We start from the raw sequence: 22,834 nt of genomic DNA, 5'->3' as shown, positions 1-22,834 counted from the left end.
CTTATCATGAAGGTATTCACTAGCAAATGGTACTCATTCTTAAAATTATTCAGATCTACTATATAAATAGGGTTAATCAATAGGAATTATCATGATTTATGATCTTTTCGGCTAGTTAGTCAGGATACAATGTACTAATTGTAATGGTTGATGTTGCAAAATTTAAATCATTGCCATAATCTAAATATTAGATTAACTTCTGAGTAATTTTATTAGCAATTAATATAAATATAGAGCCTAATTCCTCCAAAAATGAAAGTCTTTTGCCCTATCCCAATACCGTATTTTCTTTATTAAATGCCATATTATATGTTATGATGTGCATCAAGACAATTTTTGGTATAGCTAGTACTGTAATTTCTTATTAACTTTACTTTATCACATGAGTTCGTTATTCTACCAAGGATTATCTATCGCTGTAGTGACAGGAAGGTCTACTATTTGTAGGTTTATATTCGTGTATGCATATACTGTACACTGTACAGTATATTAATAAACGTGATCTGGTTTGGGTTATGTTCTATAATCATATCAGAGTGTGCATTGATCGGTAGTTCTTCTAGTAAGAGCTAGCAACAATAGGATCTACTCTACGAATATGATCTATGCGTAATAATGATTGCGAGTTTTACACGTTGCAACTACACAACTATCCAAGAGTCTGTATCGATAAGGTTTTCTCTTAATTAAAACTTAAAAGTCCCTGGTATTGATCAGTAGATCTTCTGCCAATGATAACAAGATCTATTTGGGGGACTATACCTCACAATTACATATGAATATGCATCGATTAGTAGCCGGTAAAACGATGCACCTACTTATGTGCCTGTACTACAGTAAAAGTTGAGGTCGAGGTTGCTGCGCGGTCTGCCTCTTCGCTGGTTGCAGTTCTCTTTCAATCAATTCAGCAAAATTGCAATCAATATACTCAGTGTCAGTTATTAATGATAATGGCCATTGTAGTAGTTGCTTACTCTCTACTATACAGAATTGTTTAAAAGGTATGTGGATGCCTTCAACAGGAACTTTGGAAACCATTAACTCCTTTTCCAGTTTCGATCATATTCGTACTGCAGCCACGATAGTCTGGTAATGGGACTGTCCGTTACGATATATGAATCTTCAGCTAAAAGACATTACTCATACTGTACTATTGTGCCAGGACTTATGAATGAGGATGTGGATATACCCGTAATCCACCATACCAACCAGGGACTTCTGAGACTACCTGAGTACCTGCCAACCATATTACACTCAATGTTCAGAGCTTACCGCCAACTGGCTGCCTGCTGCAGAAATAATCCTTCCTCTCCTTTATTCACCATCCAATCTATTCCAAGATTAGCATCTTATAGTAATCAAATCATGGCACAGACACACTTATCGGCAATGATTGGCCCTTCTATACTGAATTCCGATTTGTCTGTATTAGCTAATGAAGCTAAGAAACTTGTAGAATGTGGAGCGGACTATTTACATCTTGATGTCATGGATGGGTAAGACCAACGCAAAGAAGATTAATTCCTTGTCTATATTGTTGATCATAATAGGGAAAGATTGATGCCATGTTATAGAGTATGCTTTGATTTAAATCGTTAATATCGAGCGATGATTATATTATATACAGTATGAGTAATTGACTGGATAAGGCACTTGAACATTGTACTATACTTTACTTCATTTTGGTTTTGCTATCGAATTAGTGAGATCTGGTAGGTTAACAAATGGACAAATGATACAGTAGTATTCGATACCTACCGTACTTGTATTTGTGATGCTGTAAATAAATTGAATCAAAACAAATGATAATGCAGTTCGTAAGTAAAAGAGTTGGAGAGTCTACTTGCGAGAACTTGAGCTGGAAAGCTTGAGCTTGATTGCTGACTGTAAATAAAGTTTAAGGTAGACCATAGTAATGCATCATCAGAACGCTGCTGCATTGACTAAAGTATTTACTGTGAGTATACTTTGGCTGACTTTGGTCTATACTAATGCCGTACTGATTGGATGTCTCCGATAGAGATTGCATCTTTTTAAATTGTTTAATGTGATATATAAGCATGATACTTTCTTATTGTAGTCATTTCGTACCCAATTTGACTTTTGGTCATCCAGTTGTAGAATGCCTGAGATCGAAAGTCGAAAGTTTCTTTGGTAAGTATCATAAACCGAATTTCAATCAATTAGCTATCAGTATAAAGATAATATAGTACACCTCTAGTAGTATCAATTAATGGCAGCATAAATGGCAACTAATCATACGACTTATGTCAATCTCATGTTACAGATGTCCATATGATGGTTGCTAATCCAGAAAAGGTAAACTGTTGTAGACTAGATGGTAGCTTACCTTTTAAATACGTAGGACAATTTTTCTGTACGTAATATCTAATCCGAAGAAATTTAATCTAGATAAATCAACGTACATTTTAATGATACCCCTCAAAATAGATATACAATTTTCATTCGCTATATTATATTTGTAGTGGGTTAAACCCATGGCTGATGCTGGTGTTCAGCAATATACCTTTCATATTGAAGCTACAGGTTTGATACTTGAACCTTAAATTACTTTGTTAATTATCGTATCTACAGTAACCTCAGTTTTGTATAACGACACAACATTCATAAATCTTCATTTGTTATCGTTATATTTCTATAACTACGCTAACTTCATCTATTTTATACCCTATTGAAAATGAATCTCAGATAATCCTCTAGAACTTATTGATTCTATCAAAAAAACTGGAATGAAGGTAAGGGTATCACTGTCTAGTGGATCTTAATTCGAAATATATATTGATACATATAATTATGACTCATTTATTTTAAAATTGGATATTCAATAAATAGATAAAGATTAATATAACTTTAAAAGGAACTATAGTAAATATTCTCTCACTAAAGTTATAGTAAATTTAGGTGTGTATTGTATACATCACATGCAAAGTTACTACGGACAGTTACGATTTGTTTGCATTCTTTTGTAAGCATTTTCTGTTAAAGTCGATAGAGCGTAAGCGTATTAACTAACTTGACATCTTGCTCGTATACTTGTCGCATATTTGCAAATATGTGTTACAAGATATCTATATACGTAGTTAATACTGTAAATGATAAGAAAATAAAATAGATTATTTGTATTTTACGTATAAAGTTTAATGTAATCTTAATTTACTAATACTAAAGTGCTGTTCTGCTGATTTCGTATTAGTAACTGACTGAATGTTACGGCTGTAGCCTAAACTAACCTATTAATATTTACTATAAATTACGGTTATGTTATAGGTTGGAATCGCTATCAAACCTAAGACTCCTGTTGAAACGATTTTGCCCTATATTGATCACGCTAATATGATCCTTGTTATGACTGTTGAGCCCGGATTCGGTGGTCAGAAATTTATGAGTGACATGATGTCAAAGGTAAATATGAAAAATATCGTTTTAAAAGCCGTACTAAGTATTAATTACTGTGTACTTACACTACTTCAACTGCTCCTGTAATATTAGGTAGCTTTCCTAAGGTCTAAGTTTAAAACTTTAAATATTGGTGTTGATGGCGGCGTCTCCCCTTCCAATATAGATCAATCCGCTAAGGTATGACTTATGACTACGAACAACTAATATCGGTTACGGAATGATAAGCATTTCGATTTGTACTAATTTCGCTGTCTGCATACCTTACCTGTTTTAATAACAATTAATGAATACTATTAAAAGGCTGGCGCAAATATGATAGTATCGGGAAGTGCTATCATAAAAAGTCAGGATCCAAGAGGAGTAATTTCTACATTGAAAAGCGTTGTTGAGCAATACATGCATCAAGCTCCATTATAAGCCGTCCATAATACACTATAGTACTAAGAAGGTATTAAGAGCTGAATAATTAAGAATGAATCTTTTTATATTGTGCTGTTTTATTTGTTTCCAAAGTTGAGAAAAAACGCATAATCTAAATTTGTCTAGAATTAAACTTTATTTAAATATTTTTAAAGAATTGTAAAGATCTACATATTAGTTGCAACCTGATAATATTGTGGCATGAAATCTATTTGAAAGTACAGATGTATCGTTAATAAAATGTAACTTTTTATTGCTCATGTTACTATGAATATCTAATAGTGCCGTGAAATACACAAATTATATAACACAAGTTAGACTAGTAGTTTGTACATCGCCTAGGTAGTAGCTTTAATACCTATGATAGCATGAGCGTAATATATGCACTAAATAATCCAGTATCTCTTAAATGTAAAATAATTTCTAACAATTACGAATATTTAAAATAATCATTACAAATCAGATATTTGCGATTTGATTAAAAACCATCGATATCGTTATAAACAACTCGTTATAAATGCATTTCCCTAACAATGCCATTAATAGTAACAGAGGATTACATTACGTTATGCCATATATCTATTTAACGTTACGTATGTAGGGAGATATTCATTTTCAGAAATACTTTAAGACAAGCAAAGCTATGCTTAGTGCACAGTCTATTATATGCGATTAAATTTACGAATAAGTTCAAATGTCTTTTTGTATCAGTACTTATGAGGACTTTGTTAGCTTCTTATGCGTCATACACATAGGTTGTCATCAAGAGTTCGATAATACACACGCGGTGCAGTACATATAATACACGCGAAAGGTGCACTATTCAATTAAGTTTTACCAGTAAACTGAGAAAGTCAATACTTTCTTTAGCTATAATTATAATAACCATAATTCCAGTGGTGATATGGCATAGAATAAGCAATGTACATTATAGGAAAAGTACATTTTCTTAAATTTTAATTAGTTTTTCGAAAACTTTAATTCAATTACTACGGTTTAAATTGAAGTTATATTAACTTCTATCACCGTCAAGATATTTTTGAATAAGAGATTTTAGAGTTTTGTTAGGAATTAAAAGAGATGCATTCAGTGGAGCATTAGTCATTGGGCTTGTTAAACGATTACCTCCATTCAGCCAAGATTCGATAGCTTGCCTCTGATACGAGTAACCGTCTATGGTAAAGGGTTAACATGAGTTGCCATTAATAATCTATGATACTGTAGTAGCTATTATATCAACTGATTTAATACAACCTGATGCAACCACAGGATCTGTCATCACTTCTCTGGAAATAGGGCAAAGGAATTCATCAGGAATTGAATTATCTGGATAGAGAAAAATTTAGATTAAATTAATTATATGTGCTGTATAAAAGTCTAGGCAGCCCAGATAGTAACCTAAGCGATCCTTTAATTCTTGAATTGCTCTTAGAATTTGATTACGATGTCCGAGAGGTTCAATACTGAGATCGCGCATAAGGGAAATTGATGTTAGTGTTGGTAAAATAGACCCACTGATTTGATGATGGCGGAATTGTTTTTCATATCTTTCCATTCCGATTGTTTTTAGCCAATTGCAAGTGTCGTCAAGGGTCATGGCTTGTAACTGAAAAATTACATGATCAGAACTAATTTAGTACCCAGATTATCGTAACATGTTCCACAGAAGCAGCAACATACCGAGGCGATTGCTTTCGACTTTCCATCATTTGCTTGTTGACTTCGTATAGAATTTGATTCTTAAAGAAGTAAAGACTGAATTTAGGCTCTTTCTTTAACAATTAAGAAGGCAATTTAAAGCATTTTTTTCTATTAAGCTTGACCATATATCGTTACCTTGATGTATATTTATCTGCCAAATTTTGAGGGTTCGATCGTTCGAACCAGTTACAAGGATAGAATTATCCATAGAGAATGCACAGGAGGTAACAAAACTAAAGAAATTGTATTATTGTGAATTATACGATTGCGATAGTGATATTTTAAATGTGATTGAAATACACGTATCTGTAAATAGTGCCGATGTACGTATATATGATAGTAAAGGAAATCTTTACCTAGTATGTGCGGTTAATTTCTGTAGAGCTTCACCATGGAGCTAAAGTTATATCAGTTTACGAGACTTTGATTAGTTAGGTGGTTATACAGTACAGAATGACATATCATACTCCTCTGACAATACATTTTATAATTATGTTAATGTAGATGGAAGGAAAAACATAAGCGTAGCAATAAAAGTTGATAGATGGATTAACTACTACTTTCTTGATAAAAATAGCAATACTGTAAACATTTGAAATTTAATCGGAAATATCCACAAATTGTAAATTAGCCATTTACATATAGTCGCTAATCATGGATGATTTTCTTACCGGATTCCAAATAATGACCGATCTATCTCCGGATCTATAGTAAAAAAATTGCATTAGAAGGTTCTGTATCAATTAATATTGTTTACTACTTTAATATAAAATTATACCAAGATTTTTGTCCAAGTTGCCAATATACAGTTTTATGAAAATACTAACCCTGATGCCAATAATTTACCATTTGGAGAAAATATGGCGCACCAGACTGTTGACTAAGTGATGATGTAGAAAAATTTATAAAATCGTTACATGAAGCTAAGATTTCAAATAAAGTTAGAATAATTGTTAAAAATTTATTATACTTGTATCCATAATGTATACATAACAGAAAACTTTTTAAAAGCAATCTAAGAAAATCTTTAATTAATTATCTTAAACTATAACAGATATATCAATATATCCTAGAGAAACTAATTCTGACACTATATTAAAAAACATAAACAAAGCTGATTCAATTTTTAGTTTATTCCTAAGTATCAAATCAGATATCATACCTGATGACCGGATAAGTCGCCCCTTTTAGTGATATTATAAGTATCAGCTGTAAGAACATAGGACGTAAATAAAATGATAGTTTGTTATTATTTATTTTGAGATAGGGTATCATTCCTTTCTTGTAAGATATGTAACATTCTAAAGTACATATCGGCTATAGAAAGTTAATGTTGCCAAAATTCTAGGCAGTAAAATCGTAGCGATTATATAATCTTGAATTGGTGAAGTCATACAACATAACTTTAATATTATTACAATAACATCAGTTACCTTGCCGGTCTATATAAACATCCCATAGTTTTACAAACATGTCAGAACCGCAAGTCGCTAGAAGATAGTGAATGGTTCCATTTATTGTCTTGAGGTTTTCTTGATAAGCTAATAGAAATATAGGAGAAAATATCCGAATACAGGTAAGATTTTGTACCTAACAATTTTTCTTGCAGTCTTTTAAATATTGTAAGCAATATTGTAGCAAGTTAATCTTTTAACCAAGAAAATGAAATGCGTATATATAGCAGTCTTGGTATAACCATTCTATCATTGATATACAGTATACATAATACGAACATGTCATATTGATGGCGTAATAATATATATACAATACTACTGTACATTCTCTTACAATAGTACTTATATCACATGTTTTGATCAATAATACAGTGCATTTAATTATATTTTATTGCCAGATGTACAATATATCTGTGGAGCTGTATAGGGGTAATCAGGACATATATAATGCTGTTTTTATTTAATGAATAAGAATGGTAGACAACTTCAAGTTACTATTAAAGAGATTGATCTTGTAATACTGGCTGCTATTCCATCATTAAATCAAAACAAACACGAATCCATCAATAATATAACGCAATTGTTTGTCAAGAGTATATTGATTACGTATTATGGCTCTTAAAATGGAATATAATATAAGATAGTTTAGAGTACGTAGGATTTAATGTATCGTTGATGAATAGAAATTTTACTACACTTTCTAGCTGCTCTTTAAGTCGAATTTCTATATATGTAATCTACTTGGATATGCCGTAGTACACAGTGAGTAGTATACTGTATTGTATTTGATTGATTGATGGATCATCGAGCAATCTATTCGTCTATCGTAGGCATATTTGCCAACTTTCATTTATATGAGAATGAATTCATTGACGATGGCCATCACACAATTACTATGCTTCGTATTTAGGGTTAGGACGAACAACAACGTTGTGTCATTTTTTTCCGGTACTGTAGTACTTTGTTGTACTGTACTAAAAAGAAGATTATGCCATTAATAAACGGGTATAAAGTAGTATAATCAATTTAGAGTAATATGGGCGTATCAAGTTGGTCGATCCGTTAATCAATATAAATTAATGATTGGGCAATTATTGTACCGCCGCACTGTACATGTTTTTAGGATTTCTACTGCTATCGGATGTTGTCTGTATCGACAAAAATGGTCGTGTTATGATAGCAACTGGAATTGAAGTGTATGTGTAGATAGCGACTAAACTATAGCTAATTTTATGCTGTACCGAGTTGATCCTGTTGTTCCAGGTTATTGGTGTCTAAGTTACCTTCAGATGCTGATCCAAAAGTAGGAGAGAACTGGCAATCATTAACGCCTAAATCGTGGCAATCAAACTCAGTCTGTAAACAACGGCCAGAGGAGGCTTGCCATAATTTAATATGGCCATCAAATGCACCTGATACAATATAATTACTATCCGGTGTAAAACAACACGTATTAACGGTTGTATCATGGCCTTGTAATGATCGTAGTAATTTTCTTCGTGACATTTCCCAAACTTTGATGGTTTGATCGCCTGATGCTGATGCTAACAAGGAGGAATTGGGTGAAAAGACCACTTTACGTATGGCATTGGTATGATTTTCAAATGAAGCGATATTACCACCCGATTTAATATCCCATAAACAGACGGCATAATCTGTAGCGCCCGACGCTAACATGGTACCAAAGGATGAAAAACAACATGTATTGACCGCATAGGTATGGCCAATTAAGGGAGAGATGGGATTTTCTCCGATCTCCTTGCCATTGACATCGTAAATGCCAACTGTTTTATTCCCATAAGCAATAGCTAATAAGTTACGTACGGGTGAGAAACTTAGACTGTTGATCTCCGATGGAGCAGTCAGTGTAGCTAATAAATTAGCAGCAGCCATTTCTTTTTTACTATTCAAGAGAGTGCAAGTGGATCGATTACCACGATTATTATTTTCAACTATTGCTCAAGCCTTGAAAAAGGGATCGCAGATCGTAGTGCAACGTTTACTTGTAATGAGGTTTTGAGGCTTGTGCTTGCGTACAAGAACAGGAGTTAGTCTAGTAGTGAGTGTCCTGTTTTGGCGATTTGACATTGGTGTACTGTACAGTGTACAGTATGAGAATGTGTACAGTATCGTGGACTGTACACTGTACACTCGGCCACTCAGCTTGATAAGGTCAGCAACTTCGACACGATTAGAAGAGAGAGGGGGATAGGAAACGATTTTTCAATATCATAAATGAAAAAGTAGCCTCCAAGTGGGTTAGCTACAGTAGGTTGTACGGTTCTAGTCTTCAGTTATAGTAAAATGAACAGTAAAAAGATTGGCCTGGCATTTTTGTCAATGAAAAGTCGATTCCTTTAGTAGAAACTAACTTACTGCTGTACTGTAGTCGATTTCTGTGGTCCAGTTGTATTGTACAATCGTCTACATGCGTCCTTCATCTGTCCGCCGTCTTCAAACGTTGAATGCGATACTACTGTAATAGTATTAGATGAATCAATTAATTAAAACTATGACATCATTTTTCGTGTTAAAATATCCCTGGTACTCACTGTGCGCCATGATGATGGTAAACAGCCATGGACTACGATGAACTAGAAATTACATCGAGTAGGCCCATGGAACAGCTTGACTTATAGATTATAGAGAAGAACATGATTTTCTTCGATCTCTATGGGTCAAGCTGTCGTTGCCTGACCACAAATGACCCTACGCTGACAATATTGTGCTGGTCGTAATTTAATGTACTAGTTATGAAGCAGAGATCTTTATTTATAGGGAATTATTTATAATTTCTTAAATCGTGACGTGATATGATCTATGATATTGATTTGGCAGACTAGAAAAAGGATTCCTTTTTTTTCTAGTAGTCCTTGACTGCATGGAGTATATAGTATGACAGAGAGCATTGGATATCTGTTTGAATACTGTACTGATACTGACTACTACTTTAACTTAAGTCCAGTTAACAAGGAGTAACGCCCATAATAACGAAATTTTGCACGATTCTTAGTGACAATTTCGAACCGTTTTAATCCACATACTACGACATTGGTTATGTTTCTCGACCACTTACAATGAATACACGCTAAATACCAATCGTATTAGAGATATCCTTCAAGAGGAAAGATTTTTTCCCCTACCCCATCGCGGAATCTTGCTATTTTCCCTAGGCCCTTTACCTTTTAAAATAACAACCCTGATCAAAATTGTCTAGACTTATAATTACTTTACTCATTCCTACGGTTTGAAACTTTTAGCCTATCCTTGATAGCCCAGCGTTTAGAAATAATTAACTTAGCTACCTATTTAGCGTCGAAAATTTGGGTTGTAATAATAAAAAAAACACTACGTTTTGATTATTTAGCTGCACTGACTTGTGATTACTGATACTGTGTAGTCATGGACTTTTATATGCACCGATATGTCCAGTAGTCCATGTAGACTGTTTGACAAGATCGATGATTGCTTTATACACTGATAACGCAAATTAATATTTGAATTTGAAACAGTAGTGTGATTCAGTTTGGAAAAATGATTGATAACGAGCTCTATAATGATAGTAGCCGTTATAAAAACTGCTCATAATCGAAAATTAAAAAATTGAATATGATGTCAATATTCAATGCCCATATCTACCAGTCCAGGGATTAGTCCCTTCCAAAACAGTATGGTATACTGTATATATATATATCACGGTCCAAGTAAGGTATATACTGTATAGAGTAATGAAATAATCAGACAGCACCGTGAAAGGGTACAATACCAATATCTACTTTATAAAGTATACGAGTAAGTGTTCACAGGCTATCTATCATGAGTCCATTTCTCTCTAATATCGCTCTAATTACTGTATACCTGTCAATCGTGCAAAACCTTTTCTGCATGAAATCAAGCTTTCTTCTACCTTTGTCATGTACAGTACAACAGAGCTTTTCTTCTACAATCGTAAAGCTAAGACGAGCATACTACTGTACGATAGCAACGTCATATCTAAATTTATCCATATTCACTACGAAGTGATTTAAAGGGACTTGTTATCAGAATTGATGATCCTAAAAATAGCTGTAGGATGATGATTTAAGCTAAACATGTTATTGGCGTTAACCAATTACTAATCAATCTCTGTGGCATACCGGGATCGCTTATTTATTTATAAAATGAGTAGTATGGGTATCAAATAGGAAAAGTAATGTTATCCTCAAGACTGAGCATCGAACGAGTATCTTTTACTGGAGAGGGTTTTATTCCAGTGATTGATACCTGCAAATCCGTCAAATGCATATCCCTCTCCATATTATACTGCTTTTAGACTATCAATAAACAGGAAAGGAATTCTATTATCAAAAGTAATACGAGAATCTTCCATGTCTGGCCATTTCTCTTGTTGTCAAACCATTATTAATTCGTCTTCTACTGCTGGTCAATAGTTCCTTTCCTAATATAAACAATGTTGTCAGTAATCGTTTTGAGTAGCCAATCGGATCATCATGACGTAATGTTTTTTACCCGGTACTGTACACAGCGTCCCAAATAAGGATTCGAGTATCACCGAGAACCATCCTATGGCATCCTGTCAACCGGGGGTGATACTACCGTATGGGTACAGTACTGTGGTAACAACACCATTACCGGACAGATACTGTCGACTAGAGACCTTTTAGACCACACGGTTAAACGCAAAATCGTGTTGGCTTGAGCAAGAATTGCCTTAAATTGAACCCCTAACGGCGTTGTTGTTATTTATTTTGAAGCTATTAGACTGGAAAGTGCGCACAGTGCTATTGCCAAATTTAACTTGAAGGGTGTGAAGTGCAATTGATTCTCTCTCCTTATTTTATCTCGCTTCAGCTTGGCGATTATTACTAGGCTAGAGTGATCGACCTGTAGCCATTAATTAGATAACGATCGAAATTAATTAACAAGGGAGAAAAAAGAAGAACGAACAGCGAGCTGTAACCATGTTTTCTGGAATGTCGCTTGGATCATCTGCAAGACAATTAGCGGATACAGAAGAGGTCGAATTTACAGGTGTAAGAGCTTGTTATGTACCGGGTGAAGATATTGTCTGCCAGTATCGCCATCGTGGCCATGATACACCATCGGCAGATGATTGGGTTGGTCTTTATAAGATCGGATGGAGATCACTGAGAGAGTATTTAGGATTTCATTGGATTCGAGCTTCCAATAATCAAGATGATCATACTTTACTCTTTCCAGCCAGTACTCTGCCCAAAGATGTGGAGGATGAATATCAGCTATGTTATATATCAAAAGGAACACTGGTTCGAGGTAGAAGTCGCCAATTTAAAATTTCTCCTACTGTTCCTGCCAATGTCACTGAAAGTGAATCCATGCTCTTTGTCGACCTTCAACGTAGTACGACCACCAGTAATAGTAACGTTCCACTCATGACCAATAGTAGTAATAATAACGTTAACATGCAAGGAATAATTTCTGTCAATAATACAACGCAACCAACCAATTCTTCCACTCCAAATCAGCCTGGCCAAGGCACCAATTCTAACCCACTCAATATCCAACAGAAAGACTCTTCTTCAAACAGTCGAACACCCGTTCACGTTCAACAATCGCAGGCGACGCAATCTACCAATAGCTCTCGATCTACTACTCCAGAACTTGTGAAACGGACTAATAACGGACAAGTACATCCATATACCATGCCTTCAGTAGGCCAGATACAACATGATAATGCACCAACTTCCAATAACAACTCGAAACTAGACCAATCCAACCATAATGGTCAGGCAGAAGTCGCCACGACGACATCGACATTGGTTGGCAAAGCCGATACTTTCAGCCAGGATAGAAGGCTTACGCCTTCTCATTCCTTAAACAATTCAAATTTGCCCAATATCAATACGAAGAAGGTCTCTACAAGCATGCCAATGGAGCAGCTTAATAAAATGCGTAATGATAAATTGGACGATCAAAAATTGCAACATCTTATTACTTCTAATTTAGATACTATCTCTTCATCCAAAACTTCTGTCAATGATAATGCTAGCTCTTACCCTAGGCCAAATCAACAAGTAACTCATGGCGTAATCAATGCTAAACTAGAACTTATTTGGCCCTTAATCAATTACATTTCCGATGGTTGCCCGCAATTATTTGACATCCTACGAGAGAATGATATTCAGGCTATGCACAGCGAAAAAGCACGGCGTGCTGTTAACGTTTGCTTAGAAAATTTAACAGCACGTAAACGTGTTACAGAAGATCTTCTTTCCAGGGTTAATCAGTTAAATCAGCAGTTGCAGGGAAAAAATGCTTCCCTCGAAAAACAAAAGGAATTACAAAATGAAAACAGCCAATTAAAAGACGATATCCTCAATTTAACAAGACAATTAGATTCAGCTAAAGATCAAATCCTTCAGTTAAAAAATGCGGAATCGGAGGAAAGGAAAAAGGATCATGAATGTTTACAGGTTATGCAACTGCAGATGAGAATACTTGTGGAAAAGATGGATAAAATACCAGTCAGTAAAACCCAACCGACAATATCGACATCGTCATCAAGCGAAAACCAAGGTAACGAAAGAGTTGCATCAAATACAACAGAACAATCAAGCACTGATGGGACACATCTAATTACAACTGCTATTGCTACAAGTGGAAATATAGCAAATAATCCAGCTATTACCAGTAACGTCTACTCAGAAAGTTTTTATGCACCTGCTAGCATGGGCACAGACATTTATGGCACTAACCGTAATGCTCCTCGTAACACCCCTAATTTGTCATCTGAATTTACAACAGGTTGGCAAAACAATTATGAGACGCAGCCAGCCGCACTTAGAAATCCCGCTCCATCCTCACATCCTCCTCCGCCACAACCTACGTCTCGTCCAGGACAAAGTACTGGTGAATTCACATTCACATATCCACCACCAACAAGTACAACTCCGCAGCCACCTAGTGATGACCGCCAATCGCACAGCGATAATTACGTCTGCCCTGTTTGTAGCAGTGAATTCCCCATAGTGAACGGTTACGATGCATTTGAACACCATGTAAACTTTTGTATCGATAGTAGTCGATGATAAATGCTGTGTTATTGTACTAATTGTATGAATTTCTTGTAGCTAGCGACTTAGTCTCGATGATAGTATTAAAATTGCAATAGCTTTTGTATTAACGTATCCTATCTATCTAATGCATTTACATGTTTTATAACTGATAATAACTTGAATATAATTTCTTATGCAGTAATTACATTCAAAATTCTGTCTTTTAAAGAGCTCATCGGTATTTAATTTAGTTTTAAGTTAACAAATCTTTACAGCAGCCATTGAACATATGTAATGATAACTCTCAATTATATATTATCATCGTTGACTTTTCTTGGTTTGTAAAGCATGTAAAATCAATATCAATACATTTATTCTACAATATACAAGTTGAAAAACATATACGTTTTAGTGACCATGTTATGACTTTAGATAACTATTTCTTGTCATTATTATAATATTCTAAAAAATTAAATAATTAACAGATTAGTTGCTGCATGCGTTCGAGCTACCGGTAGTCATTGCAATGCTGCAGCGATGTACAGTGTACATTGTGTAAGCTATTCCGTAAATTCTCACAGAACTGTAATAAGACGGCGCGGAATATACTTTATTTGATGTATTACGTGAATATAGATAGATGTGCTTAATAAAGAAAATGTTAACACAGGCGTTGATTCTTGTTTCATTAATTATGTCAAGATATGGTAGGAACGGTGATTGCAGTTGAAATGAGATTACGATCGTAATGAATTTTACGCATATTCAGTATCAACTAATTGTCAATTGTTTACAACAGCTCTAATCGTGCCTTCGCAACTGAAATAGTAAAATGGCTTCTACGGTATATATACAGTACAGTGTACACCTATAATCCTCCTTTCGTTACCGTAGCTCACGAGCAATACATTCGTATACATGTATTCTAAATTTGTAATCACCATACTATGCAGTCTAATTTTAGAAACAGGACCATATCATCTAACTATAGCCTCAGCCAACGGTGAATTAACACGTTACTATTCAACTCTTAATATTCAATCAACTAATTGATTATATCGTACTGTATTAATTTACTCTCAATAACCCAACAAGAGAATTTTGCCACGTAGAATGATCTAAAGATACGTATATAGAATAATGACGTCATCAATTTATTTCATAATTTCTTCTTACGCTTAATTACCGATATTAATTCAAAACTAACTCAAAACTTTCACAATTTTTATCATAAATGATTCTATTTTATAGTTATATCAATTTCAAGCATGAACCATTTTTACACATTAATGAAAGAGTTTATATTGTGAAACAAACATTGAACGTCACAATACAGCAATCAAATTGATTAAGTTACTCCATATTTATAGTATATCTTCTAAATCTTCATCCTCTTTAAGCATTTTTTCGAAAGAGAAAGGGTCGAAAAGATACCCTTCACCAGAATAAAATTTGTTCTGAAACTCGACCCTATTTCGAAATAAATTGATTTAAGATTTTCCTCAGTCTACATACACAACACTATAGGCATAGTTATGACTTTACCAGTGAAGTCGCAAAGCGTGTAAGAAAGCTGATAATCCCTCCATTACGAGCAAAATTGCGATAGTTAAGCCAGCCCAACCACAGAAAGTAGCAAAAATCAACAGAGAACCAACATAACCCTTGAAAGATAAACCAATGTGAAGGACCATATTCCAAAGTACTTCGGACAACTCTAAAACAGTAAATAATAAGCAAATCAAGAAATGTTTTGACTTTAAGCAATTTACGTACGTCACGATAGAAAAGTATTGTGCTAAAAGAGCTACGTAGGTTAAGTTACCTGCATGTGCTAAACTCAATGCCCACAATCGTAGGTACGACGCCGTGTTAGAGATACATCCCAAGCAAAATTCGATTGTATGAATTGCTTGTAGGACCATAATGTTGCCAAAGTCAAACTAAAAATAATTATTAATTTGAATCATTTGGGCAGTGCTCTCTTAGTTATCTTGATGATAACAACATAAGTGTACAAAAATTTCTGTTTAATACCTCTTCCTCTTCGTCATATGAATTCTCAGATAGTTGACTTTCATCATTGTGATAAGTGGTATACTCATCATTCATGCCATCGTCATCAGATAGTTGTACGTAAACATTACCGCCTTTCCTCGTTTTCTGAAATATAATCATTATGGCATGTTAGTTTCAATCCCATTTCTGTATCTGTTACATACAATTGTTATCTAAACTCACATATATGAAGAGAGGAAGTTAAAGAACCATCATTACAAGGTAAATTGAATACATCACAAAGTCAACAACATACCGGCCTGTAGCTACGCAATTTTCTCTTATGTTTCCATCTTAAATAAAATGGCTTTATGAGAAGCATCCACGGTACACAAAGAACTGCTACCACAACTAAAACTAAATTAACAGTTTCCTATCAAGAATAGAAATAATTCATTAGTCTTTTCTGTGAGCTAATAAATACTGCTTTTCCTTTAGCTTATAACATACTATACTGCTATACCTGTCCATGATATAAAATCTCACTGGGTTGAAGCTTTTGCGCGAATTTTATAAACATGTTGATCATCAGAATCAATAACCTAGGTTGCTATTAGAGTTGCAACAAAATACGGTATATCAATTTAAGATTTAATAATTGACTACATATTTTATAATACATAAATCAGATTTAATGTTGAAACATATGTAGCATAAAATTATTGAATAAATGTGGAAAATTAGTTAATTCTACTGGCGATGGATCTGAAGATAGAAACTTACCGGTTCTGTTCGTACGTCAACAACTATCCATTTATAAAAAATTAGTGCAACAAGATATCCGAAAAGAGCATTCAAAAATAATACCTAGTCCAATAAACCAATGATAACGTATCAATTGCACGAACAAGGCGATGTTTACGAAATAATATGATCAAAATTTACATACTTGAGGAATAAATTCACAAAATATGTTGCTATATTTCTTGAAATACCTGCAACGTAGTTTATCAATAGTTACATTGATGCTAGTACAATAAGTAGATTTGCAAATACTATTTTAATAGGAAATATAAATTCTTTCTTACAAGCTGTTATAAAGACTTAAAATCACACCAAAAAGCATCTGGAATACACCAAATATGACTGATAACTTCATTTTATAAGAATTTAAGAATGTAAGCTTATTGATTGCAGTCTGCCAAATCTGGGGAAAAGGAAAATATTACCATATATGTTACACATAAGATAATTTAGCTGGCTACGAATAATGCACCAACTAAAACCTACTGGATCTATTCCAAATACATAAGGACCACCAGGAAACGAAACATTCGGATCCAGTTGATAAGTAGGATGATCATGGAGAAAACCCTCACTGCATTGGAATGATTTAAAGAATAAAATTAATATTGGTAGATATAAAACAAGTTAATATAAGTAGAAATGCAACAGTTAACATAAAAATTATAAATACTATTACCTAATATTTGGAAAAGTCCAACTGGTACCAAAAATATTGAACGAAAGCGAGAAACAGTCATTGTATATAAGTCCGGTATAGACTGCAAATATACCCATCAACAGTACAACGTATCTTCCACCAAAGATGGTATTAAAAATCTGTCGCACAAGGTGGCAGCATGTCAGATAAGAAAGAAAAATATCTATCTAAATTGCCTCTAGTTCAAATATAGCACCTCTCCCATATTCTTTTGCCGAGTGAATTTCTTTTCGTTGAGTACCAACCATAATCCGAATAAAAACATTAACAATCCGTGGCCAGAATCGCCAAACATCACCGCAAATAGGAATGGAAATGTAATGACGGTAAATAAAGCTAAAATAAAACTATCTAGTTAGTTTCTCATATCAAAAAGTTTATGTCTACATTTTCAAGATATTTATCAAAGGGGTACATAAAACACTTTAGCTTCAGTTGTTACCTGGATTAGCTTCTCTATAGGTTGCTACACCGTAAGCATCAACAATATTTTGGAAAGCAGATGTGAACTTATTTAATTGGTAATACGTAGGGGGTTCAAGTTTCGTTATCATACGATTTAATATTGAAGGTACTGACGATCCACTCAAGTCCTGGAGGTAAGACAGTAGTACATTAGTCGTTAATACCAATGAAAAAAATTGGCGTTGTTAATTTCAGGTGAAGCCAACAATTTTTATCTTGTTGGTCACGTTTACTTATACTTACAGTTCCGCGTTTCAACGCACACTGAATATTATCCAGTTCTTGTACAGGGCACCAACACTCAGCAATTAAACATTTTTGGGTAATATCAACGTTGAACATATTTAAGGTGTGGTAAATTGCTTTCATCTTTTTCGTCTGATTCGATTGTAAAGGTATATACCTTGTTAGGATAACGAATTTCGTGATTGCATCAAGATGAATATCTAATACCTGAATCATCCACATGACAAGATCATTTGACGTTCCATTTAAGACGCGATAGCGATGATCCTCCGTCTCATTTATAACCTAAATAGGAGAATAAACAACACGTCCTTCGTAATAAAGTTCTATCTAATAAATCTGTAAATTTTGTTTTCAACGTCGTTTTCTTACCGATTTTAGATCTTGTATTCTAGTTTCTACTTGCGCGTAGGCATCGCGTCTTACCTCAGCATTATCAGAACACGGATAAACCGTTGCGGAAAATCTTTCAACGTAATGTGTTTAGACTATTAGGTTATAGCAAGCATATCATGTATCGCTAGCTCTGTATCTTAATACAAGTTACTTTTATTAGTGCCACAAGTGACGTAGGGACTAAAATGAACCAAACAAAATGGTACATACCCTTCACAGATTTTCATCATACGTGATCTTAAGTGATTGCCTTGTAGAAATATCATGAAAGCACACTTGCTAATCATATCACCCTGAATTTTATTGTTTAGAGGTTATAAGAATATCTCATGACTTGAAGTATATATATATATGTCAATATACTGTATATATATATATATATATATATTTATACTCGTACGTACTGTACAGTATACCATTACTAGCTAAGTACTTTAATTACTTCAATACTTTTTCAATACTGTATATGCAATAATTATAATAACCGTTTTGGGATCTTCTAACGGTGTCTCGATTTCTACATGGCGAAAGAAAGCGTTACCACGAGAAGTCCGCCAAATAACTCGTTCAAACGCGGCGAGATGATCTCGGTTAATTACACCAGATAAGAAGCTATGAAATTTGTTGAAGAACAACAATTGTATAATTAGTATTGGACGATAGAAAATTCTACAGAATGAATCGCTATAATGCGATTTCTAACCTCATTGGTCGTGATGACTGAATCGATTTTTCTGGCATTCCATCTTCAATTAAAAGAGATTTGCTTCCTTCATCGGGTACTACTTCTTGTGCTTGATGAAATACAGCATCTTCTGCCTATGGTATAGAAAAATATTATCAAATAATGGATGATATCCATCAATAATTCATGATTGCTTTCAGATAAAAGCGACAACTTTTTTTATAGGAGCAATTCCATTGGTCGAAACTGATCTTATTGTATTGTTAAAAATCTACCATAAACTAAAAATTTGTAAAAATAAAGTCTTGCGTTAATTTACCTCGATGAAGAAATGGCTTGCTTTTGACAAAATAGCTCTAAACTCGATCAAATCAAGTAGATTTTTTTTCAAAGCCATCTGATGCTTATTGATTTCCCTAATATCAGTCTCAAAATGATCCAATCTAGCCTAAAATGTTTATACATATTTATGTAATAATCAATATTATCATCTTTAAAGCTTTAAGAATTTGGATAACATATCTATTGTACACAATGTACAGCGATAACGTGTATTCGTTAAATTATAGTACTGTATTTTTATCACGATTCTAAGGTTGTACAGGATTACAATGTACTGTACTTATAATTATAATCTATCGGTTAATACTATCTATCATATCGATCAAAGTATTTGTTGCATAAATTTTTGTCGGTTACTAAAAGACCATTTGTTGACCTCTAAATCGATCATTTCTCTTGGCAATGGAGCAGTGTAGTCAGTCTCCACCGTTTTAATGGGAATGGATTCCTTTTCCATTTCAGCTTTAAGAAAACCTTTGACAATCGTAATTGTTGGACATGAAATTAAAATAATAATCAAGGGCATACATAGTTCTAGGTAATAACAAATGGGAAATTTCTCTTCAAGTACTTGCTTCTTCTACAGGATTCTATTAGTACAACAGGTACAGAGCGTAGTGTATGCATTTTAAACAATACTGTACAGTGAAACTAGACACTGTTTCTTCTAAACTATGACGATGTAACATAAGCGCTACTTACGAAGTTTTCGTTCCAGCTCATCACATCGTCTTACTTCCGAGACAAATTTTCTTTGAAAAGCATTAACATCAGGATTCAGCTGTGTAAGATCAAAAAAAGCACAATGTTATCATCGTATGAGTTAATTTATTTCACTTTGGATTATTAAATCCAGTTGTAAAAACATATTTTTTATAAATTGACGTTTCAATGAACACAGTTCATCTGCTGAGTATTTAAGAATAATAATTAACGCTAGTTAATCAACTTACATCACGAAATAGCACCTTGCCCTAAAAGAATGGTTAAGAAAAAGCCCATTATTAGTATGCTAATTAGTAGCACTTGATTAATAAAGCTGGTCAAAATTAGTTAACAATTTACAGTAATCTTTGGTTGTTTAAAGACAGAAATGTCGATACTTTAGTATAGCCTCGCTACAAGGTATGATAGATTAGCCACTTTGTAGTGTAGTTATGAATCTATTTTTGCGCCCAAGACCGATACATTTTACTGTTGATGAGAGTAAAAAACTACTTGTGCAGGATTAGCGATGTTGTCGCCATCCGATATTGTATTCTGTAAAAGTACATGATTTTTTGGCCTGTTCGTTTCGGAGTTGTTCTCCAGCAAGTCAAGTTACTACTCGTTAAGACATTGTCATACTACTGATTGATTTACTTTATTAACCTTTAAGTATACAGTACTTGTCGCGAGAAGTAGAGCCTACAGAACTTGCACCATGACTTCATCCTTTGCATAAGTTGTTATGGAAATGGCGATCCCATGTACATTGTACAGTATACATATATATATATATACAGTACTGTATATTATTAATTATCGACAAGATAGTTAGCAGGCCAACCGCCATTGACTGACTATTGCTATCGATCATTTTCAATAGAACTGAAAGTATTGCAAACGAAAAAAAAGAAATCAAGACTAAAAAGGGAAAATCAAGAAAGCGGTAGGATTGACATGAGTGGTGTCTACTGTATATATATCGAGTAAAGTCAAGTTTTCAATGAGAAATTTGTTTGGAAGTGGATGTGCACTTTTGCCGCTGTCCTGTATTGTACGACCCAATTGTACTCTCTACTCTGACATATCGGATAGCAGCAATAGGAATCCATGTTGAAATATGGATTGGAAAGTAGGCAAACTGATGGTCATTACAACATTGTAGAATATCTCTCTCAACTATGAGACTACTAGATTGTCTTTTGAACAGCAGTGGCCAACAAAAAAATTCTTACCAATTCTCCCAATTCTCGAACACAAGCATAAGCAGAATCGGACTGTAAAAAGAGCTGAGCGAGCGTCATCTCTTCCGAACGAAATAACGAAACCATCTTGATGAATCCAAGTCTTTCCCTTAAAGTAATGGGTATGTCATCAAAAGAATAATCTCCAATGTGAGGAAAAACTGGTTAATTTGTGCTAAGAGGCAATGCAAAAGCTTGGTGCACCGCCAGTGAAAATTAAAAAAATATCTGGATGGTCTGAGTGAAGTAACAGAATAATAATTTATTGCTGTCTTGTACTGTACTTTAGACCGGTACGGTACGGTACGGTTCAGTCGATAGTACAGTACAGTACAATGGAGTGGCCATGACGGCTTCATTAAATTCACTGATTAACTTGGCTGATGAACAACACCGATTCTGGTGTCGCCCATACTGTTACTATAGACCAGGTTGGAGAGTGGGTTTTCCGTATGGAATCTGTTCACATGATGACGTTCATCAACACTTCAACAGGCGCAGCATGTGATGTTAAAATGACGCAAACATCATGTGACGATCACAACAAGCTTTCGAGGAACTCTACCAGCAACCCGTGACTTTTACAGTACTGTCCACTGTACTGTCCACGACGGTACTGTACACTGTACACTGTACAGCCGGAGCTATCATCATGTCCGTCTTGCTGCTGTCCCTCTTCTTTTTCTGGTACTGGTGTGTACCCTATAAATGTACAATGAGAGAGTCTGTCTGTCTATCATCTACGAAACTGTACGTAAGGACGCTACAGTACTGAATCGATCCTGTCTAGTGGTCCTGACGTCTGTACTAGACCATCAAGTATTGTACAGTACAGTACTGTACTGTACTTCTGGCCGACTTCTCAATCTTAAATCTTATCTGAAGGACAGTAAAATAAAAAAATCCGAAGTACAGTACTGTACTTCAGATTTTTTTAGTGTACAGTGGTGTGCATTGAATTAGATCCCTTCAATTTTCTCAACAGTACTGCATATAAGAAATTTCCTTTTGAACAGCTTGAACTATAGAGAAAATGGAAGGGATCTAATTCAATGCACATCGCTGTACTGTAAACTGTACAGTACACTGTACCAAAAATCTTGCCGTAATAACTACAGTACAATATTGTACACGGTACTGTAGGTGCTAGGGATACAGTATTCAATGAACCCTTATACTGTACTGTACTGTAGGTGCTAGGGATAGTCAATGAACCCTTA

General features: G+C 34.4%; 4 protein-coding genes across 4 annotated transcripts; 2 read left to right on the top strand and 2 right to left on the bottom strand.

The window, feature by feature from the left end:
- Nucleotides 1–1,365: 1,365 nt before the first annotated feature.
- Nucleotides 1,366–3,837, top strand: TRIADDRAFT_21066 (uncharacterized protein; the record flags this gene model as incomplete). The annotated part of the gene is made up of 8 exons (XM_002110014.1): nt 1,366–1,496; nt 2,081–2,154; nt 2,288–2,319; nt 2,487–2,547; nt 2,710–2,756; nt 3,289–3,423; nt 3,511–3,597; nt 3,721–3,837. 8 exons carry the CDS (start codon nt 1,366–1,368, stop codon nt 3,835–3,837), a joined length of 684 nt encoding a protein of 227 aa, XP_002110050.1.
- A 1,015-nt stretch (nt 3,838–4,852) lies between these two features.
- TRIADDRAFT_53592 (uncharacterized protein) lies at nt 4,853–9,557 on the bottom strand (the record flags this gene model as incomplete). The annotated part of the gene is made up of 13 exons (XM_002109458.1): nt 4,853–5,013; nt 5,095–5,166; nt 5,239–5,446; nt 5,521–5,579; nt 5,677–5,774; nt 5,898–5,938; nt 6,213–6,246; nt 6,369–6,421; nt 6,704–6,750; nt 6,975–7,082; nt 8,279–8,898; nt 9,372–9,471; nt 9,548–9,557. The coding sequence occupies 13 exons, from the start codon at nt 9,555–9,557 to the stop codon at nt 4,853–4,855; spliced, it is 1,611 nt and encodes a 536-aa protein (XP_002109494.1).
- A 2,399-nt stretch (nt 9,558–11,956) lies between these two features.
- Nucleotides 11,957–14,062, top strand: TRIADDRAFT_53591 (uncharacterized protein; the record flags this gene model as incomplete). The annotated part of the gene is made up of 1 exon (XM_002110013.1): nt 11,957–14,062. One exon carries the CDS (start codon nt 11,957–11,959, stop codon nt 14,060–14,062), a length of 2,106 nt encoding a protein of 701 aa, XP_002110049.1.
- A 1,331-nt stretch (nt 14,063–15,393) lies between these two features.
- Nucleotides 15,394–21,701, bottom strand: TRIADDRAFT_63670 (uncharacterized protein; the record flags this gene model as incomplete). Its single annotated transcript, XM_002109457.1, has 24 exons — nt 15,394–15,499; nt 15,575–15,746; nt 15,855–15,972; nt 16,067–16,192; nt 16,344–16,460; nt 16,551–16,637; nt 16,811–16,894; nt 16,977–17,022; nt 17,116–17,234; nt 17,318–17,405; nt 17,511–17,650; nt 17,728–17,882; nt 17,974–18,124; nt 18,240–18,374; nt 18,450–18,527; nt 18,615–18,708; nt 18,849–18,931; nt 19,124–19,250; nt 19,342–19,457; nt 19,643–19,771; nt 20,042–20,139; nt 20,368–20,446; nt 20,619–20,639; nt 21,606–21,701. 24 exons carry the CDS (start codon nt 21,699–21,701, stop codon nt 15,394–15,396), a joined length of 2,565 nt encoding a protein of 854 aa, XP_002109493.1.
- Nucleotides 21,702–22,834: the final 1,133 nt, after the last annotated feature.

This window comes from Trichoplax adhaerens, genomic scaffold (genome assembly GCF_000150275.1).
Source record: "Trichoplax adhaerens TRIADscaffold_2 genomic scaffold, whole genome shotgun sequence".
NCBI classification, from domain to species: Eukaryota; Metazoa; Placozoa; class Uniplacotomia; order Trichoplacea; family Trichoplacidae; genus Trichoplax; species Trichoplax adhaerens.
The sequence above is the reverse complement of the archived record's forward strand: the minus strand, read 5'-3'. Positions and strand labels throughout refer to the sequence as shown.